The 25,037-nt window shown below is 31.7% G+C and overlaps 2 protein-coding genes and 1 long non-coding RNA gene across 22 annotated transcripts in view; 1 reads left to right on the top strand and 2 right to left on the bottom strand.

The window, feature by feature from the left end:
• LOC143242900 (uncharacterized) overlaps window positions 1-10,402 on the top strand; it is a 60,660-nt gene extending 50,258 nt beyond the window's left edge. For 3 of the 6 annotated variants that reach the window (XM_076486518.1, XM_076486514.1, XM_076486511.1), the window contains 2 exons: window positions 3,609-3,647; window positions 4,548-10,402. In XM_076486518.1, coding sequence (XP_076342633.1) covers window positions 3,609-3,647; window positions 4,548-4,592 — 84 coding nt within the window. In that variant the 3' untranslated portion in view covers window positions 4,593-10,402. The other 3 variants (XR_013023387.1, XM_076486513.1, XM_076486516.1) reach the window with 3 other exon arrangements.
• LOC143242898 (uncharacterized) overlaps window positions 1-25,037 on the bottom strand; it is a 247,365-nt gene that overhangs the window by 98,978 nt on the left and 123,350 nt on the right. For 5 of the 15 annotated variants that reach the window (XR_013023378.1, XR_013023377.1, XR_013023380.1 and 2 more), the window contains 3 exons: window positions 22,893-22,949; window positions 19,435-19,593; window positions 9,209-12,543 (listed from right to left, as the gene is read on the bottom strand). The exons of 4 other annotated variants lie outside the window; for them this stretch is intronic. The gene's annotated coding sequence lies outside the window, so the exon portion shown is untranslated. Of the gene's footprint in view, window positions 1-9,208; window positions 12,544-19,434; window positions 19,594-22,892; window positions 24,314-25,037 lie in introns of those variants that run through there. 6 more of the 15 variants (XR_013023383.1, XR_013023385.1, XR_013023382.1 and 3 more) reach the window with 3 other exon arrangements.
• Window positions 239-6,473, bottom strand: LOC143242915 (uncharacterized). The gene is made up of 2 exons (XR_013023448.1): window positions 6,356-6,473; window positions 239-1,651 (listed from the first exon to the last, which is right to left on the bottom strand). It is a non-coding gene; the product is annotated as an uncharacterized LOC143242915 (long non-coding RNA).

The following is a 25,037-nucleotide window of genomic DNA, read 5'->3' as shown; positions in this document are numbered from 1 at the left end:
ATACGGTCAATCCCACTATTCGTTGGTAAAAGAGTAGCCTATGAGTTGGCTGTGGGCGGTGATGAGTAGCTGCTTTCCCTCTAGTCTTACATTGCTAAATTAGAGACGGCTAGCGCAGATAAACCTCGTGTAACTTTTGTGTGGAATTATGTGTGAATTTAAAGAAACACAGCGAAAATACTAATTAATTACATTTTATTAAGTAGGAGAACAAATCACCTACAAAACAGCTGTTCCATTTCTTTCTTATTTTCCCTTTTCTTTTAACTCTAATTAATATTAACTTCTGATCACAGCAAACTCCCTACACTGGTAAGAACACGAAAATAACTTATTAAGTAGAGATTCTGAAAGGCTCGGCATGGTCAGTTGATACTGGCACTCGACTCCGAGGATCGCGGGTTCGAATCCCCGTCACACTAAACCTACTTGCCCTTTCAGCCATGGAGGCGTTATAAAGTGACGGTCAATCCCACTATTCGTTGGTAAAAGAGTAGCCCAAGAGTTGGCGACCAGTGGTGATGATTAGATGCCTTCCCTCTTGTCTTAAACTGTTAAATTAGGGACGGTTAGTGCAGATAGCTCTCGTGTAGCTTTAGCGAAATTCGAAAATAAACATATTCTGAAAACAAGACGGTACAGATGGTATCGGGAGAAAACGCATTTTTATTACTATAAGAACTAGTAATAATACCGCTCTAAACTTGAATAACAAACTAAAAGGAAAATTGGAATTATAATATTTATACACAGTCCTGCATAAAACGCTGTTATGAAAAATATAAAACTGATTTTATGGTCATATTTTTTTCTCCAGACATGAAAGCCAAAGGTCATAAAATATATTTCCAGGTCTTAGAGGTTAAGGGTTATAAAGAGTTTCTCCAGATGTAGAGATCACGTATCACAGAGCATTTTTCTCATGTCTTAGAAGAGCAGAGGTTATAGAGTACTTCTCCATATTTAGAAGGTCAAAAGTCACAAGGCGTTTTTTAGGTGCTACGAAGTCAAAGGTTATAGAGTATTTTTTTTCGAATCTAGAAATTCAAAGGATATAGAGTATGCTCACACATAATAGCACACACACACACATATTTCCACTTTAAATATCAGTTCTAGCAAACAGAAATAAACAATCCAATAGTCTGTTATGTTTTTTACGTTTATTTGTTATTAGATGTGTTTCCAAGATATTGTTGTACACCCGTTAGCACTTTTTATTTGAAAAGCTAGTCATATAATAATAAATAAGTTTAAGTCACAAACTAGAAACATTCCAGGTTTTCAACAGCAACTCCGGACGATCCTTACTTGCATATCCACTGTTTCTGTTGTTTGCTTCAATCCTTTTTTTTTCACTGTCCTCCTTAGGCCACTGGGCATCGAAACCGGCACCAAATCCCACGTGCAGCAGTCTGTCAAAGTTAATCAGTGATGACGAGAAACCCACTTGTTGAGAAATTTATATGCAAAAACGGCTCGTTTGGGTTGAGATAATAATTTACATAGAAGAGCGAACAACGTTTCGACCTTCTTCGGTCATCGTCAGGTTCACAAAGAAAGAGGTAACTGACCGGAAGCTGACCACATGTTTGAAAGGGGTTGTGTAACTGTGTGTCGATAAAAAGTCACCTTCACACGTTTTCGAACACTGCAAGTCAAATAAACACAACATAACCATTGAAAACACTCAAATACTAAATAAAGAAACAAACATAAACAAACACAAAATTAAAGAAGCCTTATACTTATACAACAACTAAAAAGTCTGTCAAAGTTGTTTAACTCATGACGTCATGGTTTTCTTGTCGAGAGTAAACGACCTTACAGAGAAACAAACCAAGCATGAGTTGTTGCTAAGGGTAGAGTTAACAACAACGATTTGTTCTCAAGTTCCACATAACTGTTTCAGTAAGTCGGTCACATAGAAAAAGCTGACGAAAATAAATAACAGATTAAATAATCGTCAAGTTTCTCACGATACAAGTTAGTGATTTGATTACGATTGGTTTTGCATCAAGGGCTGTCATGGATTGATGATTGTGGCTCTCAACTCACAATGTGCAAGTTGAAGGTTCGAATCCCGTCACTCAATGTAGGATATCAAGATTTAGCACATATGATAGAAGAGAGGACCACAGAAATTGAGATGAAAAACTATAAAGACAACATCCAATCTTTGTGAATGTTAGCATGCTCAGAGACTATAATAGCTTCATTCTGAAACTTATACACTCATACCCTGTAAAGACGTCATCAACATCAATAAATACGTGGAGATTAGTTCACCCAATCATAATCTTTCTGCAGCACATTATTTGTTCTACTTTTTAAACTCTCTAAAGTTTATTGTATCCTAATTAACTAACGTGTGGGAATGTCAAGTTTCCAAAAACATGATGCGTCTGTGAAAGTTTCTGTCATTATCCGAAGCGTAATTCACCCATCTGCTGTTTGTTTTGTTAAGAGAAAGTTTCTTTAATTACGTTATGCTTTGGAATGAACTACAACCATAATGCTCGTTTACAAAGAAAATAACAATAACTTAATCAGGAGTCTAATTACTTTGTTGTTGTTTTTTCAAAACAAATTTTACCAAACAACCAGATTGTAAACAGCCAAATTGTAAAAAACCAGATTGTAAACAGCCAGATTGTAAACAACCAGATTGTAAACAGCCAAATTGTAAACAACCAGATTGTAAACAGCCAATTGCGTCAACATTATTCTTTATTGATTCCTCCAGATATATTTTCTAGAAACTTACAAAAGTAAAGTAGACATTTGGCAGATAAATTTATTTCTATAATTTCAACACGGCTCATTCTAACAGCATCAGATACAGTTTGGTAGAGTTTTACTTTGGGGTAGACAGTAAATGTTAGTTAATATCATTGTTTAGAGAGAAACGTTTAACCTGATTGGAGGGCCCCGGCATGGCTAGGCGGGTTATGGCGTTCGACTCGTAATCTGAGGGTCGCGGGTTCGCATCCCCGTCGTACCAAATATGCTAGCCTTTTCAGCCGTGGGAGCGTTATAAAATGACCGTCAATCCCACTATTCGTTGGTAAAAGGGTAGCCCAAGAGTTGGCGGTGGCTGGTGATGACTAGCTGCCTTCCCTCTAGTCTTACACTGCTAAATTAGGGACGGCTAGCACAGATAGCCCTCGAGTAGCTTTGTGCGAAATTCAAAACAAACAAACAAACAAACCCTCTAGTCTTAGATGATTTCTATTGTAAATTCTCTGTATTTTCAAATATTTTTCATTATGCATTTAGTATCATTTTATCATTTTACAATTACATTAAGAACTTTAATGTCTCATAATCTAGTTATATCAAATCCCATACTTAAATTTATCTTTAAAAAAATCATTGTGTACGAGACATATCTATACCACTATTAAATAGTATTTCATAAGTGTAAGTAGTTTTACTATACAAATTATCAAGAAAACCTTTAGATATGGGATTGAGAATGAACTTTCAGCTTCATTTATAATAAGATATTATGAAACTGTATTTATTTCTATCTTTTAACACGTTTAATTATTTGCATATCGACCCATCTCTTTGTACAGTTCATCTGTGTCTTTCTCACATTGCAGGCTAGTCCTCGAAAGAACAAAGCCAACAATAGACAAGAGGTAATACTTTTTTCACATTCCTCGCATCTCTGTTTATTGTTCAAATAACAATACCAGTGGTATTTTACTTACTGACTAATAAAAGAAATATGCAAACAATTCACAGCACAAGTATAATAATGTGTTTTAGATTTTAAAACTACTAATTAGAACACTATGTTTCTCTTCCCATTTATTCAAATGACATACGAACAATGTGAAATATTATATCGTGGTCAATGTTGCTTCCTTACACCATATTGTTAAACATGAAACAATGAAAGAAAACTGTACTTTTTAAAACAAGTGTTGGTCACAATGAAGAACATTGTAAAATGTCTTCAATATTACATCTTTAACCAATTATAAATATTATACTTCAACCAGTAAGAATTTACACATTTAGTTTATGTAATGTAGATTGTGCTTAATAGTATTTTTCATATATTATAGTAAATAATTCAGAAAGACAAATAAACATAAAATGATATTTAAAATATATTACTTTTATACTTTTATCATATTATTAAAGTTATTTGTAGAAATAAAATAAATAACAAATGTCCACACAATAATTTAACAGCTCATGTTCTAATAATTAATAATCTTATTTACTGAATGTAATTCACATTTCACTAGATGTCAGGGCAGTTTAGGTGTATGATATCACCCTTATAGTGTTTTCAATAGATAAATAATTTATGTACAACTTGACTTTAAAAAAAAGAAGTAAATAATAAAACAAATAAAATTATTTTTATCAAATAACGTGAAACTTTAGACAATTAAAATTGTTTGTAAAACAGAAATTGGCCTATAAACTTAGTTAACACCATTGTGTTATTTAGTAGGAAATCATATATTAAGACGTTCTTTTGTTTAAAGTTTTAAGATGAATTCCTTTTTTTTTTTTTTTTTCAGGTACAGGGCACACGACAGGCAAAACTTTCGGCGCCTGTCGTGTGAAAGTGGGTTTTCTCGGGGCACTCCCGTTTCTCCCCCGCCCTTCACATCAAAATCTTCAGGCATTGGATTTCTAGATCCCAGCCTAGGCAACCTTTTTGCCAGACCCAGAATCGGGCCGTTTGATTTGATCTGAATTTGAATGAATTACATTCATGTTCACATCTGCCCAACTTTTTTCTTTTTCCTTTCGGGACAGGTCCCGGCCTTTCTTTCCACTGCTGCCTTTGCCTCCACCCAAAAGAACATTTAGTGAGACACTCCCCACCCAAAAAAGTCAAGAATAATAACGATAATTAATTTATTAAAATAATAATAAAAAAAAACCACCACCTAATCTTAATAACAATCCACGAAAGGGGACGAAGAGGAACTACAAAGTTCCTGAACACCCCGGTTGGAGAGAGAACTCTTCTGATTTCTCTCTCTCTAAACTGAACCCCTGCCACGTTAGTTTAGTTTAGTTAGTTAAAGTTTTAAGTGGGGTCAAACCCAACAACTATGGGGGTATGCGTGGTACTATACTTCTATGGCTTAGGGTCCGTATAGTGTTCTCCCTATTAATTGTATGACCCTGGCATGTGGTCATCAATTGTATACCCACACAGTGAGTTGAGGAACAAGGTGGATGGAAATGATCCTTCACTGACCTCTAAATATTCTAAAAGTAGAAAGAAAACATATCTTTTATTTGTTAGACTGATTTATTAAAAGTACTATAAAATTTAATGATGTTGAAATTGGTATTTTAGTATATTCGTTATCCGCCACTGCAGGGGAACAGTTCAATTTGTTCTTTCTTATTAACTGAGAAGCTCCGGAAAGGGGCTATCTGTGTTTAGCACACATTTAGTATCTAAACTTGTTTTCAAGCATTGTAAGTTCACAGACATACCACCGTGCTACTGGGAAGACTGGTTTCCTCAAGGAACAAGTCTAGTAAGTGGATTTTTCTTCAAAATCATTGTTACGCTAAGAAATATCTTCCGTAAGATGACAAACTATGCCACAAAAAGCAACAAAAACGCTTGTGAACTTTCGTTCCAAACAAATGTGATGTCAAAGAGTCATTTTACATGTACTGCATGATAACAGTAGAGTCACAAATTAATTATAAAACACGAAGTACAGAGTTCATGACAGGAATAAGAAACTTTCACCATTATACTTAACTAAATGTTTTCAAACGGAACTTACTGGCTCATATCAACTTACTTTAGTTGAAAAGAAAATCTCTATAAGGTCCGGCATAGCCAGGTGGGTTAAGGCGTTCGACTTGTAAACCACGGGTTCGAATCCCCGTCGCACCAAATATACTAACCCTTACAGCCGTGTGGACTAGCTGCCTTCCCTCTACTCTTACACTGCACAATTACGGACGGCTAGCGCAGATAGCCCTCGAATAGCTTTGCGCAAAATTTAGAAACAAACAAAACTTCTAAGTCCTTCAATTCACGTTTTGTTGAAACAAATAAGTAGAAGGAAATGAGAACAAAAAAGGTTAAAAAACATAAAATCTCATGTATGGTATTATACCCATACGTACTCCTATGCCACTGGGAGAGTTACTTAACATTAAAAAAATCATTTGTTTTAAAAATTTATGCCAGGCCAGACCATGAGATTAATAAACCTCACTCGTGTATCACCTGTTGTGGTGGACACAGAACACCAGATTTCCTACTCTTGTGATAACGTTTGTGCATAGTTCTTGTCAATTCGACAGTCTCTCTCGCACCTTCTAAACCTGATATATATACACCTACCCCACAAAAGAGCTTCGTGATGTGTTTACTGGCGCCGCCCACCTGTAGCTGAGGGAATACGTTCCAAATTTGAGTTCTCAACAACACGAGTGTTTAAAATAGTTTCTATTTACTGGTGTTTGTGGATATTTTTCAGACACTAAAGTAACTCTTGGCATATTGTACATTGTGATGATTCTCTCCTAACTACAACTAGGCTCCAAGACCTTTATTCTGAGACGCATATCAACAATACAATAAAAAATACTTTGGCGTAGAGGTCGCACCAACTAAAACGAGAAATCTGTAACCCAGAAATTCATGTCAACACGTGAATATATTATAGTGGTATTATTATTGTTACTATTGTAGTTATTTCTTGGTAATCGCAGAGCTATACAGTAGGCTATCTATTCTGTGTTCATGGAGTGGACTGGAACGACAAATTTTAGCCTTATAAACCTCATATTTTTCCACTATCCAGCGAGAAATATAATACATGCATTAAACTAATATTTATAACAACAGATAAAAATTAAATGTTCTTTCAAGATTTTCTTTTGTGAAAGTATTGCAAATAAACATTCTTTACAAGGTCCCTTGGTGGGTCAGTGGTAAAGTTACAGACTTACAACGCAAAATCCGAGGTTAAGTTCTCTTCAGTAAATACGGTGGAAAGTTTATTAGAACTTTGCTTAATTAGCCAATCAAATGCCACCTCTGATGGGATGACGGTGTGGCTATCCACTTAAAATTTGGGATTAGAGACCTCCCTCAATAGACAAAACATATAGCCCTATATTTTTTCAAGCAAAGCTCTGGAGGCTAACCGTTATATCTGAGGTTTAAAATATTAATTTATTCGAATTTTGTGTTGGACAGAGTACAGATACTGCACTGCGACACTTTGCGCTTAACAACAAACACTTCCAGCTGTGAAACAAGACCAGATGTCGTTATTACTCGATAACCTCTTAATGATTTAGTAACTGTTTTTTGTGATTTTGATCAAAACAGAGGTCGAAAATCTTCTCTGATAATGTGTGACTTGCCATCTAGTGAGTAAAATAAAACGTAATGACTACATCTGTTTGTTTTTTAGAGATCATACACTTGTAAAATAGGAAATAAAAACATATGGAATGGTAGTTATTCGTAAAATTTCTATGAGGTATATGTAAAACGAAATAAATTTGCTAATCAACGTAATGATTTAAATCGTTTTAAACACTATCCATCTACACTATCACTTTACTTGTTTACGTACTTTTTACTGTACCTAATATTTTGTTTTTGGATACATTTATAGCAATTCTACGAATAACCAACGATTTATACTTTTTGTTAAAAATGTGATTTTACCCTTTGTATTAAAATTAGATTCTGTTTAGTTTCATAAAGGTTCGTGTTAAGATTGCCAATTGTTTCTTCTGCTGCATACCTTGACCACTGAGAATGTTTCGTTTTTTATTTTTAACACGCTTCAAAGTATCTAGTTATCTCATGATGTTCCTGTTGGACTTGTGTTGCCATACACATGATGTCAACATCTTTACATTTGGCCTTCTTCCATTGGTACTGCTCTTGCTGTGATGGAGACGTTACTCTCAGATTAGTAAAGCTCAAACGAATCTTCTCAAGGCCAGATGGTTGGGTCATCTTGCATCTTCCTTTAATATTCCGTTTGACTTGACATTAGCAAAGTCTGGTTTAAAATGCTTTGTGGTTTGGTTCCTTTCCTCTCTTGACGTTCTTTGGTTTGATGTTTTTGTCTTCTCATTATATTATGAACGATTTTTTTGTTCCAGTCCTGCTTATATTATACCTAATTTGTAATTTCTTTATCAACAGGTCTTACCTCTTATGCGGTATGTCGGTGTTGCATTTCCCCTGGAGAAAAGTTGTATATGGATTAGTGATCGTCTTAGCATTTTATTTGAGGAAAGATAGGGCTGAGCTTGTCTCGTGGCTCTCTCTACATTTATATTCTGATAATAGGTATCTTGAGATTTTGTGTATAAGGATAAAATGTTTATCATTACTGTTTATCTTATCTGTGTAATGTCTGTTTTGGGATGGCAATCCCTGTTTGTCCTTTCTTTCACTACTCGTTGGGTGTGGAACTCAGGGTTTTAGCTCTCTACTTTCCTTGTTGTTTCCCATGTACTTGGATTCTCTTCTCCAGTATTTCCAGCTGTTCATCATTGTCAGAGAGGTTAGTGGTTTTGATGTTTTGTCATTGTAGAATCATTTTCTTTATCATTTACTGGTCTCTCGACATTTTCACTAAACTGGGGAACATCAACTTTATCAGTTGATTACTTTTGCAACATCAACTGATTTTACAGTAACTCCAATTAATGAATTATTTTATATGGCATAATTTATAAATACTCATAGGTAATTGATTATATTGATTAATCAAGTTAATTTTCCAGTTCTATAAATTATCATTTATACAACTGAATATAGCTAAGAGCTACGGAACTTGGTCTTAGGAAAATTTAACTATCACGCTTGCTGCTATAGTTTGCCTACTTATAGCCATTCAAGAATTTGTGCAACTTCATTCAGAAACTGTATATTTTTGTCAATGCTAACAATTATTACCTTTTGCTAATATAATCAAGTCCGTTTTGCAGAACTGCCTTATTACTAGTCAAATTTTCTTCTAGTCCTCCATTGCAGTCAACAGCAGTGCTCGTGACACTCTCAACACTAAGTCCACTGTGCTCATCGTAGTCACTCAACTCTTCTTCTTCGACTCCATGCTCAGTTATACTACCACTGGTGCAACTAGCTGTGTCACTGCTGTTCTTCTAAGTCTGACTCAGAATGACCTGAATCATTGTTTTCATAACACACAGAAATTAGTTAGCAATTGATAATGACAAATTTTTTGTCGTACGTTTATTCGACCAAACACATGAACTGGTTTGAAATGATTAAAAAAGGCCACTGATTTTATACTTTACATAGAACATGAATGATAAGAACTTGGAGGTCATAAACAGCACAAGTACTTCGTATACCATACACCTAAATATATCAAAATAATATCAGGATTTCCTAAAGCCTTTTGAGATGTTGACCCCTTTAGAAATTTATAAAGCGGTCACTGATTCTCAAATTCTTAGAACATAAATTAGAAGTGAAACTTCAAAATATAATCAACTTTTATGATGCAATCATTAGGAAACATAAAATGTGAAAAAGAATGAGGTTTTCTCTAAAAGTTGCCTGATGAATATCGGACTGTAGGGTTCAAAGTTTGAGTCCCTGAAGTTTCTAACATTAAACCTATTTCTCTGTCTCTTCAGAAGTCCAACCATTTACATGACTAATTGCAGTTTTAACAACATACAAACTTGGAGAGTCATACAGCAGTTAGATGCATAGGCCAACTTTAGCACAGGAGTTATTTCTGTCCTCCTATCAACACTTAAGTCCTTATTCACCCCTTTACAGTCTCACCAAACCAAGGGGATCAATATCAACCATTCTGGGAAACCCTAATTTACATGATAAAGAATTTTGACAGACATTTGAGAAATTAAAGTTTTATATTTAAATATCCATAACAAAGATATAAATGAAAAATATAAAGTTATTACTGAAATAAACCTCAAAAATGTGACAAGAAAAAACAAAGAAATAATAATATCTGATCGATTAGAAGTCATAAAAATGAAGAAGATAAATTGGAACTATTTTAAACTGTTCTGGTCATCGTTATGATGAAGTCCAAAACTTGATAAATACCATTAATAACTTTAATCTAACATGAGGTTGTTTGACATAATCTATTGCAAAACATAAATTATTTTCAAAGTAAAAAAGTCTCTGTCATAAAGAACGTAATAATATTGAACAATTTTATACAGAAATAATACAATCTGTTAGACACTTTAAAATATATACTTACAATATTTAAAAATACCATGCAATGCATCTGAGATAAATAATAATGATACGATAAAATCTGTGTCACTAAAGTTACTAATGACCAGACAATATTTTTTATAGTAAAGATGTATTTTATACAAACAAAATTGAAAATTACCAATCCTGAAATTTTTTTAAAATAAAAATATCATATTAACATTATTGTGAGATATCTAACCAGTCACAAGTTGAAATGGTGAAATGTATTAAAATCTTGAAGAATATTTATCTGGGAAATGTAATGTGACATCGTGGTTATCGTTAAGTTTCCACAAAGCTTTGTTAGCATTTAATCACTATGTTGTACAGCATAACTGTCACAGTTTTACATTTTTAACATAAGGGTGTTTTACCATTTCACTATGAATAATTTACAATTATAATATTTTAAGTACTTCTGGATATGAAATTTCATTATCTTGACTTCCAAATCACTTTTATAGTATTTTGTGCAAACTACAGACAAATACCCAAATTCAAACCTACAGCTTTATATAATTACATTTTCATGTTTACAAAATACAATTTCATGAAAGTTCTTAAATGGTGTCACATCTGTGCTAAAGTACAAACATTTAAACGTAATGGCTCAGGAGAGCTAATTTGACAAATTATAAACTGTGCCCAAGTACAACTGGTCACAGTGATGACCCTGTAAATATTTTCTGAAAACTGTGAAAACAGAACAGCTACATTTGTACAGATAGTTGGTGCTTTATTGACACAGTTTTGCAAGCCTGATAAAAGATATGAATATTCAATCATAATGAAAATAAATACATTTTTTATTGAGATTTGTTGTATACCTTCTTCAGTAATTAATACTTTTCAAATTTTCTGGCTCTTTCTGTTACAAAGATTTATTCTTAACCTACCATCATGAACTTTAACAAAGGTATCACCACCAAAGTGGTCAGAGTAGTTAAAAATATGTTTGCTAACCATATTCTTAGACTTGACCAATCTATCTTCACAAAATAACACATTGTTTTACTATTCTTTGATTGTTTGTTTAAACAGAGTATTTGTGATGAAACTTAGTTGAATGGACGATAACTGCTGTAAAATCACAAGTGTAGAGGATGACATTTTGAAGTCTTCCACTTGAAGACGAGAGGTGGAAGACTTTCCAAATGTTATCATCTACACTTGTTTTTCTCCAATAGGCACTTGCCATCTATTCATGTAAGTTTCATCAAGTTATTTTACTTGTGTTATTTACATACAATAAACCTAACAAAATAAATAAGGATTTGAATCAAAATAATATATTGGTGTTACCTTCACTACCCTCTAAATTTAACTAATGTCTGGTCGTAAGAGAAACTTTTCATAGCTTTCAAACAGATATAATTTAATACAAAAAACACCTTTTAACAATGAGAAACACACCTAAAGAAACTAAAAATAAAAGTATCAGATCTCTACTTTAGTTTTATGTTTACTAAACTTTTCACAAGATTCCTCTGTTCATCTCTGAGGACCTCTGCTTAAATATTTTACTTGCTTCACACTGATGGAAACAGTTTATAATATGCTCCATCTAATGGCATTCAAACCTTATTTGTAGCTATATTCTTTATGCTTTTCTTCATTGTAGTTCAGACTACATGCTGTGACATTATAAAAGGGTGGAATTGAAAAACTGTAATAATAAAAATAAGGAAAGAAACATAAAATGTTTAATTATGTATTTAAAGTATGATAGTTTATTTATCTATAAACCAATGTTTTGGGATGGAATGAAAATTTGAAAATAATTTAAAGTCGCACCATTTACAAGAGATTCCCCTCAAAGCTGTATGCAAACAAGTGTTTACATTTTTTAAATTTTCTTTCCAATTTTTATTTAAAAAATGTTACAAAATGATAAAATAACCAATTCTAAAGTATTTTTGAGGTAGAAAATGTTGAATTAGAGTTTTCTATGATAACTATATTGGGTAAGAATCTTTTTACCTTTTACTAATTGATATGGCGCGTGTGTTTTTCTCATAGCAAAGCCACATTGGGCTATCTGCTGAGTCCACCGAGGGGAATTGAATCACCAATTTTAACATTGTAAATCTGTAGAGTTACTGCTGTACCAGCGAGGCACTACAGAACTGGTAGTTATCTACTTTTATTTCATGTAGTAGTTAAATTAAAATAAACAAATTTTAACACCTTCACTTAATTCTGAATCTTCCTGACTAGTACTACTTTGTTTTCTTCTCCTAGACACTCAGCGACAAAGATCGTTCCTTGATTTTCTTTAGAAACCTCTGAAAAATAAACAAAGAAGAAGAAAGAAACAAAATTATTTTTCAATGGCACGAAAATAATAAAATTTACTAGCAATAAACAAAACAGGTTTTTTTTCCAGTATGTCACTGTCAAAGTTACAAAGTTCCTTTAAATAAGAGTAAATATGCATAAATTGTGTGTTTGTTTTGAATTTTGTGCAAAGTTACGTGAGGGCTATCTGAAGTAGCAGTCCTAATTTAGCAGTGCAAGACTAGATAGAAGGCAGCTAGTCATCACCACCCACTGCTAACTCTCGGGCTACTATTTTACCAACAAATAGTGGGATTGAGTCTCACATTATAACAACCTCATGACTGAAAGGGTGAGCATGTTTGGTGTGACGGGGATTCAAACCCGCGACTCTCGTGTTATGAGTTGAGTGCCTTAACCACCTGGCCATGCCAGACCAAATATGCAAGGGATCTTCAAGTCAATAGACAGGACTTAAGTATTTTATCACAGAATTACACGACCCTGACCATTATATCACACTGATTACAAATATCCCAGAACATTTTAACAAGCATCTCAAAATCTTTGGACCATCAGTTTTATTTGGCAGTCTCCACAAGGGGAAGTTTTAAGGTGTTAAACAGTTTTAAGAATTTCCAAAGACTAACTACCACATAACATTAATTTTTTTAAATGCATGTGACAATCATTCTCTTGTAATTCCATTGTTGGTTAGGGTGGTATTACTTGCATTTGAATATCATTCTTTATACATTCTAAATTACTTTTTGTGTTACTACTTACTTACACAGGACCTCATGATTATAAAGAGAGCAACATGCCTACCTTAAGCTACAGGTTCAGTATGAGAAGTTAATTTTTTATTAATGGAAGCTCCTTGAAAAAAGGCATACAAAAGAGATGATGAGTTAATAGTGTGAAACTGTCCTCGTTTTCTTGTAAGGAAATTTTTTATTGGAAGTAAAAAAACTGATATATAAAATATTTTTACAGACTCATCTTGTGTTATCCCTATTACTAACAGTAAACCTTCTTGAATTTACAATTGAAGGCAAAGAGAGCTTTGAGAACATGGCTGTATCATGCTAAAAATATCCCTGGAAAAATGTTAATTTACTTTATTCAGTGAACTTTCTTCAAAGATAATAACAGCTGGGGCAAAATCTTGCTATTTAAGGGGGAAGATATACATACAAACGTGATCACCAAATGGGAATGACTAGGGTTGTAAAATTTGTACAAGGATTATAACATAGGATGGGAAATCAAAAGATGGAATCTCTAACAGAAAAATGTAAAAATGTCTTAACTGAAGATAAATAGCAATGTATAAATAAACTTCTGTTTAATCCAGATTGTTAAATCCTCATTCTTCATAATGAACATTATGAAATGATTCAAGCAAATAACTCAAAATATTCAAATATCCTGTATCATGTTAAAAATTCAGTAAATTTTCTTTTTCCTTCACAATCACTGTACTTAATATCACATTAGGACATATGATGGCATGAACAAAAGAAAGAGGAACACTAAAAAATTTATCAGACAAGGATACATTGCTACAGCTGTACCAAACTATCCTTAAAACATCTCAAACTGAATGTTATGAAATAAAATATAATGCCACAATAATAATGTATGTTGAATAAAGTTGTGATGTTTACTTCCATAAAAATAATTTTACATCATTATAAGCAGAAGTATCAAATGAGAGGAACATCTTGATATTGTGTCATAAAAATTGTCTTCTTATTTTAGTTGTTAAAAACTAACAGTAACAAAGGCTGTAGATTATATTCATCACGTTTTTATGACCTACAAATGAAATGATGTCTGACAAAAGTACTTGAGGGAGAAGTATATGTATCTAGAGTTGCATAGTAAATGTTACTACAAAGAACTGTGACTATACAGCAATATCTGTAAGTCACACACAGCCTATAATAAAAACAATCTACAAAAAACATTTTGGAAACTATGTACTAGTCATTCTGTTAACAACTGTATTATTATTTCTTAACTTCAAAAAAAAAAACAACCAACATCTCATTAAAGTATGCTTGTTTGTTATTGGATAAAACAACATAGTTTCATATAATATAGTACTCGTAAATACATACAAATTACTGTTTAAAACATTAAAAATTAACACCAGCTAACAAAACAACACTAAGTATACAATTAACTTTTAATGTATTCTATCCATTCATCCATCCAATATTTTCAGAAACCAAAACAAGTAATAAATATACTGTGTACATAAACATGTAAATATTGCTCTATATACAACTCAAGCAAAAAAATGGTGTTATTAAATAGGATAAATTTACCAAAAACTTATAAACTGATTTTATGGAAATTGTTTGGTTTGCACACAAAAGGCACTTGAAAACTATCTCCCAAAAACTCAGCAACAAAGGTATAAACAGATAAGTTACAATAAACTATTTTGTGGAAAACAAATGTAACCCACAAACAAAAAAAACATACAATGTACAACACAGATAAATATCTTTCTCAGTTACTGAACAAAAAAACATTCCACAAAACTTGATTTCTTCAAACTGAAACACATCAACATCTAACACAACCAGAAAAATAAGTATGTTATACAGTTTCTTTGTAGCAGTTATAAGTTTATAATGATTAATAAAATATTTTCCAAACACACACACACACACAAAATAGTTCTGACTTGTTTTATTTGAAGTCTACTTATAAATATTATGTTTTAAAGTTAGTTTCTCTGATCAATTTTTATCATTTACACAAAAGCAAAAGCATGACAATATTATCAAATTTTATAACCTTTTAACGAGTGTTAAAATCCCAATTCAGTTAAATGGTTTTAGCTGTTTCCAGAAGTGTAAAACTAAGCATAAAGAAGCACTTCATAGTTCAAAACATCAAAGCAATATACACATATTTACACTAATTATTCATGTCCACAGTAACATACTATTCTGAAAAAAAAATTGCCTATGGTCAAAACAAAGTAATACAAAAGGCTGGGACAAGAAACAACTAAATGTTGAACATTCAAGAGTAAGCAGTTTGAATCATGATGTGACCATTGAAGTCCAACCTGACAAAATGGATTGTAAACAACTGAGAGTTTTTGTGAAAACATTTAAGAAACACAGAGGCTGATACCTTACAGAAGTTTCCACCCTTCATGATGGTTATTAGCTTACAAATATTTTGAACCCTTAAGACAACTAATGGTCACAGAAAATGTTAACCCTTATCACTAATCTCTGTAACTGTTGAAGGCCTGTGCAAGGGAACTCGCACTATCATTAACAAATTGTTTTATATTAGTTAAAAGGCCACTCTGACTTTTTTCACAACAAATAACAAAAACAAAACATGATAATTTTTTACTCACTATCTAAACATGGCTATCTTTTGTTAGAATTTTATATTGCTCTGTACCTTTTTCATTTGTCTGAATCTCTTGAGTATCTAATATGATTCACAATAGGTATTCCATGAATTAAAAAAACAACAACATGATATAGTACTATACTTGTACTAACATAAATTAATATGTAAATCACGAGTGCTAAGTCTTCTGTTTACAATCAGTAACAGGAGTAATGTTACAAAAATTCTTCTTCATTAACAAATGTTTACTAGTAGTTCCAGTGCTGTAAACATCTACAAGTTTGGGGCCTTCAAAATTGGAATTTCATGTAACAAACAAATTAAACAAACAGAAGCAGAAACAGTATGGTGCTAGAGAAAAAAAAAAACCCTTAATGTTTAATTACATCTCTCCCATGAGCAGTCAAATTTATAAATGAAAAAGCATGAATGATATTAAAAAAAGCAACACTTAATGACTGTAATTATGAAAAAAAATGGATCTTAACATATTTTTCATGAAGTATGTATTATTCACACAAACAAAGTAAATAATATTACCTTATTATTAACTGCAATGGACTATTCCACTAAAACCTCTTTGCAAAGGAAAAGTATTTAACTACACCATCTACCAGATAGTGGGGTTTATTTAACGTAAAGTACAAAAACTGTTGAAAATTATACCCCATAATAACCTGGTGATGTATCATTCATTATGAGCCTAAAATGTACAGTACAACATAGCTAATAATTATTTTATCTTATTAGTCAATTACAATTCAACCAGTAGCATACTTATATGACAAGTAAAAGGCACAATTTTAAATGTTTCATAAAAGTTAAGCACAACTAACTTCTTCCAGTGTCAAATTATTAGAGAAACATGTCAAACATTATTCCCATTTTTAAGATTCTTTAAAAGTCCTTTTCCCATTTGTAGACTATACTACCAAACATTTCTTACAAGCATGAGATGTGAGATTTATTTCAAAATAAACTGAACACTGGCTTTCAGATACGCAGCACGTAAATATGTTTAATATTGAGTAAAAACCAGCTGCCAGCTCTAAGTGTCTGATGTAAGTAGAGGATGAAAAGTCTGTTTATACAATGACAAACAAATTATACTACTGTGTAATATTACTACAGACATATTTGTCTTGTATATGTAACAAATAAACTGAATTATTCTATAGTAGTAACATCATATGCTCTTCTGCATTAGTTTGGTAAACAACTTTGTCAAATTATTTAGCACCACAAAACAGTCACCTTATAGCAACATCAAGGTACAGCACAGTGACAATCATTTAGCCACTTTTTCATGGTTGTTGTACTGTTTGTTTGTTTTTAGCATCTCCCACTATATTAGAGTATACCATATTAGCAGGGTAACAATCACATTACCCTTGTTTTTCATTGTCATAGTACTGTGTTTTTCTAGTGTCTGCCATTAGGTTGCAGCATTTGTGGTATAGTAACAATCATTTAGCCATTTATGGATTATTATAACACAATATATTATTAGTACCCTTCATTATGTTACAGCATACCAGTCACCTATACCAAAATTATTGTACATAATACTAACTGTTCTCTCCTGTATTGTCTGCTTACCATTTTACTTCACCACATACCAGGTTGGCAATTTTACTTTGCATCCACATGAAGATGTTTATTCCAGTAATAACTGGGACAACACTTGAAAAACTGTATTAAGTACCATTCTAAAAATCTCATAAAAGCCCTTGGTGTTTGTTTTGAAAACACATCTTTACAGATATTGTTTATACAGATGACTCTCTTAACACAACTATATGAGTGTGTTGAATCATAAAGAAGACAGTTTAGATCTATCACAGCTGCTATTTATTAGACCACAAGGTTTGTTTATATTCTAATATCTGTATGTAATTTTACAATTAGTTGTTAAGTTATATTCAGAAAACACAAGGAATTCAGTTGTGTCACAACAACAGTTTATTAGATGATTCAAGTTCATTATCTACTATCTATATATTACCTTGAGACCAAACAGTTATAAGCTAGTTATTAAATCAAATGGAAAATTCGAAGAGAACTATAACACTGACCCGTGTTTAATGTCTTTTTTTTTTATTATTTGTGTTACGATCACCATTTAATTATAACATCAAACTTCCCTCAGAATCACACTCTTTCCCTATTCTATAACACAATAAATGGGCTAAACAAAAGCGATTTAAAACTGAGAAATAAAGCAACACATGGGTCAAATAATTTTTATAATTTGGTGTCATAAATGTTTTTGTCTCTCACAAAATTTTAAAACTATATAGCCAAACAATTAAAAACTGGTCAATATATTTTGTTAGAAATAAGTAGAAAGTGCACTTCTTGGCCTAATTTCCTTTATGGCAGACATTAATATGGTAAGCTCTGCTGCTAGAACTATCCATTTTTAACAAAACTGTGGTAATAATAAGAATCTTTATATTTTATTAATGTTAACTGAAAGCCTGGTTCACTCACTTCTCAGAATAATTGATATCAATGTTCTTGACATTGAACAGTCACATTTTACTAATTCATTAAACACACAAAAAACTGAATGGATACTTTCCATCAAGCCAGTAATTATAGGAAACCAAAATATGTAACAAAGGGAAGAATTAAGTACAATTATACTAATCACTGTTTGATGTTAACTGTCTGATATGTTTTAGGGCAGTTTCTACCAACTTCTTCTTGTCTGCTTCTCTCACCCTTAAGGGAGTAAAGAACATTAATTCACACTAAAAGTATGGATAGGTCAAATTAATATTTTAAAAAATTAGTAAATTATATTATTAAAATTGTACAAATCCTTTTCATTCACAAGTCTGAACAAGACCTACCTAAAAAAAATAAGACCCTTTAAAAAATGTTGCATTATTTGAAACTTGTATTTTTTATCAATAATTTTATTTCTAAAACAACTTGAAAGGTAGTTATACACTTTTCATAAATAAATAAACATTGCAATTGGTTCAAAAGCATGCATTATAAAATATAAAGTGTAAACACACCATTGTAAAGTAAAAGAAACAAACAAACTTTTTATCTTTATAACACAAATTCATCAATCAATCAACTCTTTGTCTGCACACACAAAATTTGCCCTAAACAATGTTTTAGGTAACACTGCATAACAAATCATTTACTACTAGAGAAAACTCAAGTGATTCTTGGTAGTTAAATAGTTTTGGTTTCAGATACGTAATCAGAATTTGTCCATCACCTCTAGATTTTAAGATACTGTAGTATCTCACTACTTTATCAACAATATGTGTAATACCATACAATCAGCTCAGTTCAATAGGTTTATACTGTGAAATTAAGTTTACATAGAAAGTTTAATGAACAAAAGGAATAAATTTTTGATAACTTCAAACAGTAACTGTATTGTATTGGTATAAAACTCCATATATATTGTTTATATGTGCTACTTGTTCTTGATAAAATTATAATGACTTGCACCAATTTTGCTTCATTCCCATGTTCACCTTTTCTGCCCAGGAACATTTGAGGAGTCCCTCAACAGAGCTTAAAATGGGCAGAGTGATACACCTCTCTCTCAACTGTTTCTCACTCACTCACTCAGTTGGTTACTTTGTCTGGCTCTGTGCACACTCAAAACAAAGTCCATCTTCCTCACATCATACCTGTGATATAATCAAATAAAATCAAAATTTTGTTTTTAAAATATTTTAAACTAGTTCTCTAAACATAATTCTTTTATACTTTTTAGAAAATTATTTGATGTACTGGCTGCTTTCACTTCAAGTGAAGTCCAGAAACCACCTAAACAGTTTATGCTACATTTGTGTTGTACAGTTTCCAAATCTGGCTTCACACAGTGGCTAAATAAAAGAAGAACAATTGTGTCATTGACAATTTCAATGATACAGTGTAAGCCCAAAGATCATCTAACTAACTGTTACTTTTGCATTAATATTTCTGGATATTCAGACAAAACTAAACAATACACTAAATATCCAGAGATTGCATCTGTGATGAAACCAGTACCTCATGGGGATGATTTTCTTGTGTCACATCCAGCAGCAAAGTGGGAAATAGAAGTTAAACTGCAAAAAAGACAATGAATCATCTTTATTTCCTTCATTTAGTAATTTTACCCCTGTGGCATCTCAACATAAACTGCCTCATCTGATCACACAAGATGAGCTAAATCATCAGATTTGTGACTTGTTTTATACTGAAACAGCATGGGGAACTTTCATTTACGGCAATGGAATTTATCATAAAGTCTTGCTTCTCACTACAGCATGCAAGATACTTTGTGTTTCTGTACAAATGTTGATGCACTAACTGAAGAATCAAGTACTGAATATACTCTCAAGAAAGAAAACATTTTACCAATTCATCTAAAGTTAGTGTGAAAACTGTGCTTTTACATAATGTGAACACTGAGCCATTGGTTCCTGTTATTAATGCTGTGAACATAGTAGAACATGCAGCTTATTCCTGAAGCAATCAAATATCCACTACTGCTAAGTCTATAAAGTGAGTACACCAAACACTGTAGCTTTTTGTCTGTCTGGGATAGCCGATATCATAAAATTCATTTAAAAAAAACGGAATGGCCAGTGAGAGAATTATGTTCCAGTAAAACAAAGTTGAGTTCCAACTTTCAGTGAATCATCAAGATATGTTTCTTTCATCACTCCATCTGTCTTATAAGTTTCAAAAAAGTTAGTGACGTGAAAACTAAAAAGTCGTATTTTTGTTGGGCCACAGATTTGGGAAGTGCTGATGAATGGTGATTTTGAAACATCACTCAGTCAGAAAGAACATACTGCGAGGAAATCACTCAAACTGGTTGTTAAAATTTTCTTAGGAATTTACAGAGATGAAAACTATGTTGTGACGATTAATGATATCCCTGAGAACAAGAGGAAAACTGGGTCCAAGATGTCACTAAAGTTACACTTCTCACACTTTTAATTAAGTTTCTTATCAAATGATCTTGGTGCAGTAAGGAATAATCTTGGTGAGCACTTCCCTTAAGTTATGTCTATAATAGAACAGTAACATCAAGAAAGACAGTGGAATCCTGTGATGATGGAAGATTACTGTTGATTCTTGTAGCATGCAACTAACAACATACATAAAAGATACAACAAGTCAGTCAGGTATTTTGTAAAAAGAATTAAAAAAATAATAACATGATGATAGTTTTAAACATAGCTTAAGTGTATTTTCAGTTTTTTGAACATTCTTAAATGCAATTTTCAATAAATAAATAAAGTTATCAGAGAGTTATTTTCACAATATATAAGAATATTTAGAATAAACCTAACATAGCTCAAAAACTAGTGATCAGTAATATTCAACAATTTTTAGAATCAGGATCAACAAATTACTCATGAACAGTTGTATTTTTATTGCAGTGGAGAAGCTTCTTTTGTGGACAGTGTAACTTCTAAACATATAATTACTGTGCAAAATTACTCAAACACTTATATGCTTTACATATTTCTAAAAAATTAATTTGATTCAATGACTTAAGGATATTTCAACACATAAACAAAAAACATGAATTTTATCTCATAACTCAAAGCTGATAGTTAAAACCATATATAACTTCTATTATAAAGAAGCTTACACATAGAACAACCTTAAATATAAAATTTTCAAAATTACTTACAGATCAGCCTATACAAAATATATACTTCATGATATTCCTACAAGCACCAATATTCTTAGTTATGCCAACTAACAAGACATGCTTTAACAGATATGAGGTGTTCTTTCATTATAAAAAGCCTAGACACCTAGTTATCATAAAAAAAAGGTTAAGGAAAACTATCGTATTTATATGCAAGAAAGTATCAATTAATTGTGCAAATTTGTGGTAAGCACTGTTAAATATATGAATAAACAAACATTCTGAATTTAAGTGGTTTTCTATTAAATGAAACTAATTATGGCTAAATTAACTAACACAATCATGATTATTAACTTCAAAATGTAAAATAGAATTTTAGTTATAAACATTATACCATAAATTTAAGATTTCATTTCTATCTACCTGAGAAAAATAATATATTGATAATATTTATCTACTTTGTATTCAATGTTTTATTACTCTCACATTACACATGGAGATGAAAATCTAAGAATGTTTATTTAATTTGAAGCATTGGAACCTATCATCTTGTGAAAATTGTATGCATGTATGATTAACTGACTACAAAACAGACATTCAACTATTATTAAACTCTCGACAGTTAAAATTGATTCATTAATAATAATGGTATTAACACAGAGAATTCTCAGGTTATGTTTAATATATTACCATGATACAAAACATCTATGGAGAGAAACTTTTGGTAATAAAATCTACAACTGTTTCCAACTTCTGATCAAAACAAAATACCTATATAGTTCAAATAAAAATTAAATGAGAAATGAATATTATGTACGTCTAACATATCACCATACTTATTATGATTAGAAGGTACTGATTCATCTGTCATGGTACCCTCAATGCAAGCAAATTTTTTGCTATAATCCCAAACACAAGATTCAGCTAGCTTGGAAGGTTTAGTTTTGTTCTAAACACATATCTTAAGATAACAATGCAAAATAATCCTCGTAAACAAATATATATATATCAAACAATTTAACCAATACTAAAAATAAACTAACATTAAAGAAAGAAAAAATAAAACATTACTTTATTCAGAGTCTACAACTATTTATCATCTTACCTTCATTCTTTCTAAATTTGTATTTACACCTGTTAAAGGCTAGTTGAGAAACTAAATAAGACTTAACTTTTAATTTAAAAAATGAAACTTGACATCTTGCAGGACATGTGTTGGAGTTAGACATCAATAGTATCAGGTATCTTGAGGGCAACACATAACTAGGTAACTAAACATACAACTTTTAAGCAGAACTACAGCAACTTGTGGGTTTACCCTTCAATACTTACTATTTTCTTGTCCACAGTCTTGAAAGTAGGTTGCCCAGTCCCATGTCAAGAAAAGATCTAGAAGTTATAAGAAAATATAACTACAAAAATTCTGAAAGATAAATTCCAGTGCACCAAAATAAAGTAAACTGCTATACGTATATTAACTAACAAAAATTATAAGAAGAAGGAATTGTACACCATAAGTCAGAAAGTAATAATAAGAAATCAGTTTTAGTGAAAGGAGACTGATGGACTCTGTGACTAAACTAAAATAATTGGAAGATGTGATATCGAAAAATATATGTAACTATTTTACTTAGTAGAGTTTCCACAGTTAATACATCTTTAATTATGTTTATTTGTTTGTTTTTGAATTTCATGCACGAGGGCTATTTGCACTAGCCATCCCTAATTTAACAGTGTAAAACTAGAAGGAATTCAGCTAGCTATCCCTAATTTAACAGTGTAAGACTTAATGGAAGTCAGCCAGCTATCCATAATTTAACAGTGTAAGACTAGATGGAAATCAGCTAGCTATCCATAATTTAACAGTGTAAGATTGGAGGGAAGTCAGCTAGCTATCCCTAATTTAACAGAGTAAAACTAGACAGAAGTCAGGTAGCTATCCCTAATTTAACAGTGTAAAACTAGACGGAAGTCAGCTAGCTATCCCTAATTTAACAGTGTAAAACTAGACGGAAGTCAGCTAGCTATCTCTAATTTAACAGTGTAAGACTGGAGGGAATTACGTACTTTACATTCGCACTTCAACACAACTAGCTATCATCTGATCTTAACATTAGTAACGGAAGGTGTATTTAATGGCCTAAATATAAGCATTGGTGTAAAACATTATTGTAACAAAGGCTTAGTTGAAACACTACTCCATTGAAACCCTTGGTAACTTTTATCTTACTTTTGTCTATACCTCAATGTTAATAAACAACTGAAAAAAATATAAATAAAATGCTATTTAACTTATCATGGTGCAATAAGTGAGCCTAGGGTAGTATTTGTTTTATAATTAAGCTTAAAAATGTACTGTGCAATAACTTACTCTTAGCTCAATAAAGACAAAATATCAATTCTAAATCTAAATAATTTCTGAATTAAATTGTTTTGTTCTATCACCAAAGTTAACAAGAATAAAAAACAAACTGATATGTATATTAAACATTCACAACATAAATACCATAGTTGACCTCACAATATCAATTGGTAGTTTTGTTACAAAACAATGATATAAATTGTAGACCATTACTATTAAAACAAAGAAGCATGACACAAACTGTTTATTATATATATTAACACCAGAGGGACATTTAGAGTGTTCCTTCTACCACACACATTATACTCTTTAACACTGTAAATACGTGACAGCCATAAAGTTTCTTATTTCCAAAGAATGCAACATGTAGATCTTCAATGTTTTCAGTTTACTAAAATGTTTAGTTAAAATAAAGTTATTTCAATTTTTTAAGTCCATCTCATGCTACGTTTATCATTTTTATAAAATACTTCATAACTTAATGTTTCATGAAAAATTCAAAATCTTCCTATTAACAGTAAGCAGAGCCAATCTTTATATATATACTCAAAAGGTGATTTACAAAACTAACATTTATCTCTGTATTTCTATAGACTGATGGAACTTTTAGGCAAATAGGTCTATTCAGATACCAATAACCATTTTGAATCTATTCAATGTTACACAGCGTGGCTTTCAAATGCATCACTAAACTTTTGGAAAAGAAATGGCAATAACTAACATATTGAGCAAGAGCAAGAATTTAAACTGAACAAAATACACTATTCATTTCAAGCAGGCCAAACTAGCCTAACAATCCTTTGACTGTTTATGTACATGTAAAACTGAATGAGTGCTTAAATCTTTATCAGTACAACATATAACCCAATAAAGGTGACATAAAATATCTTAACTCAATTGACTATTCTTTTTTTAGGATAATAAAGAGCAATGATTAGTAGGGCACATTACAAGTACAGATGTTGATGTCATTTATGTCAATAATAACAGAAGACATTCCTGTCATGTTTAGATGTACATAAAAAAATGTGTGCATTACATGAAAGATGGCAGTGACAACAGTTAAAAAATGTTAAAACAGTTTTCACAGAATAGAAAAATAAAAAGGAACGGGA

This window comes from Tachypleus tridentatus, unplaced genomic scaffold (assembly GCF_004210375.1).
Source record: "Tachypleus tridentatus isolate NWPU-2018 unplaced genomic scaffold, ASM421037v1 Hic_cluster_2, whole genome shotgun sequence".
NCBI classification, from domain to species: domain Eukaryota; kingdom Metazoa; phylum Arthropoda; class Merostomata; order Xiphosura; family Limulidae; genus Tachypleus; species Tachypleus tridentatus.
Note: the sequence above shows the minus strand (reverse complement) of the source record. Positions and strands in the feature narration are given on the sequence as shown.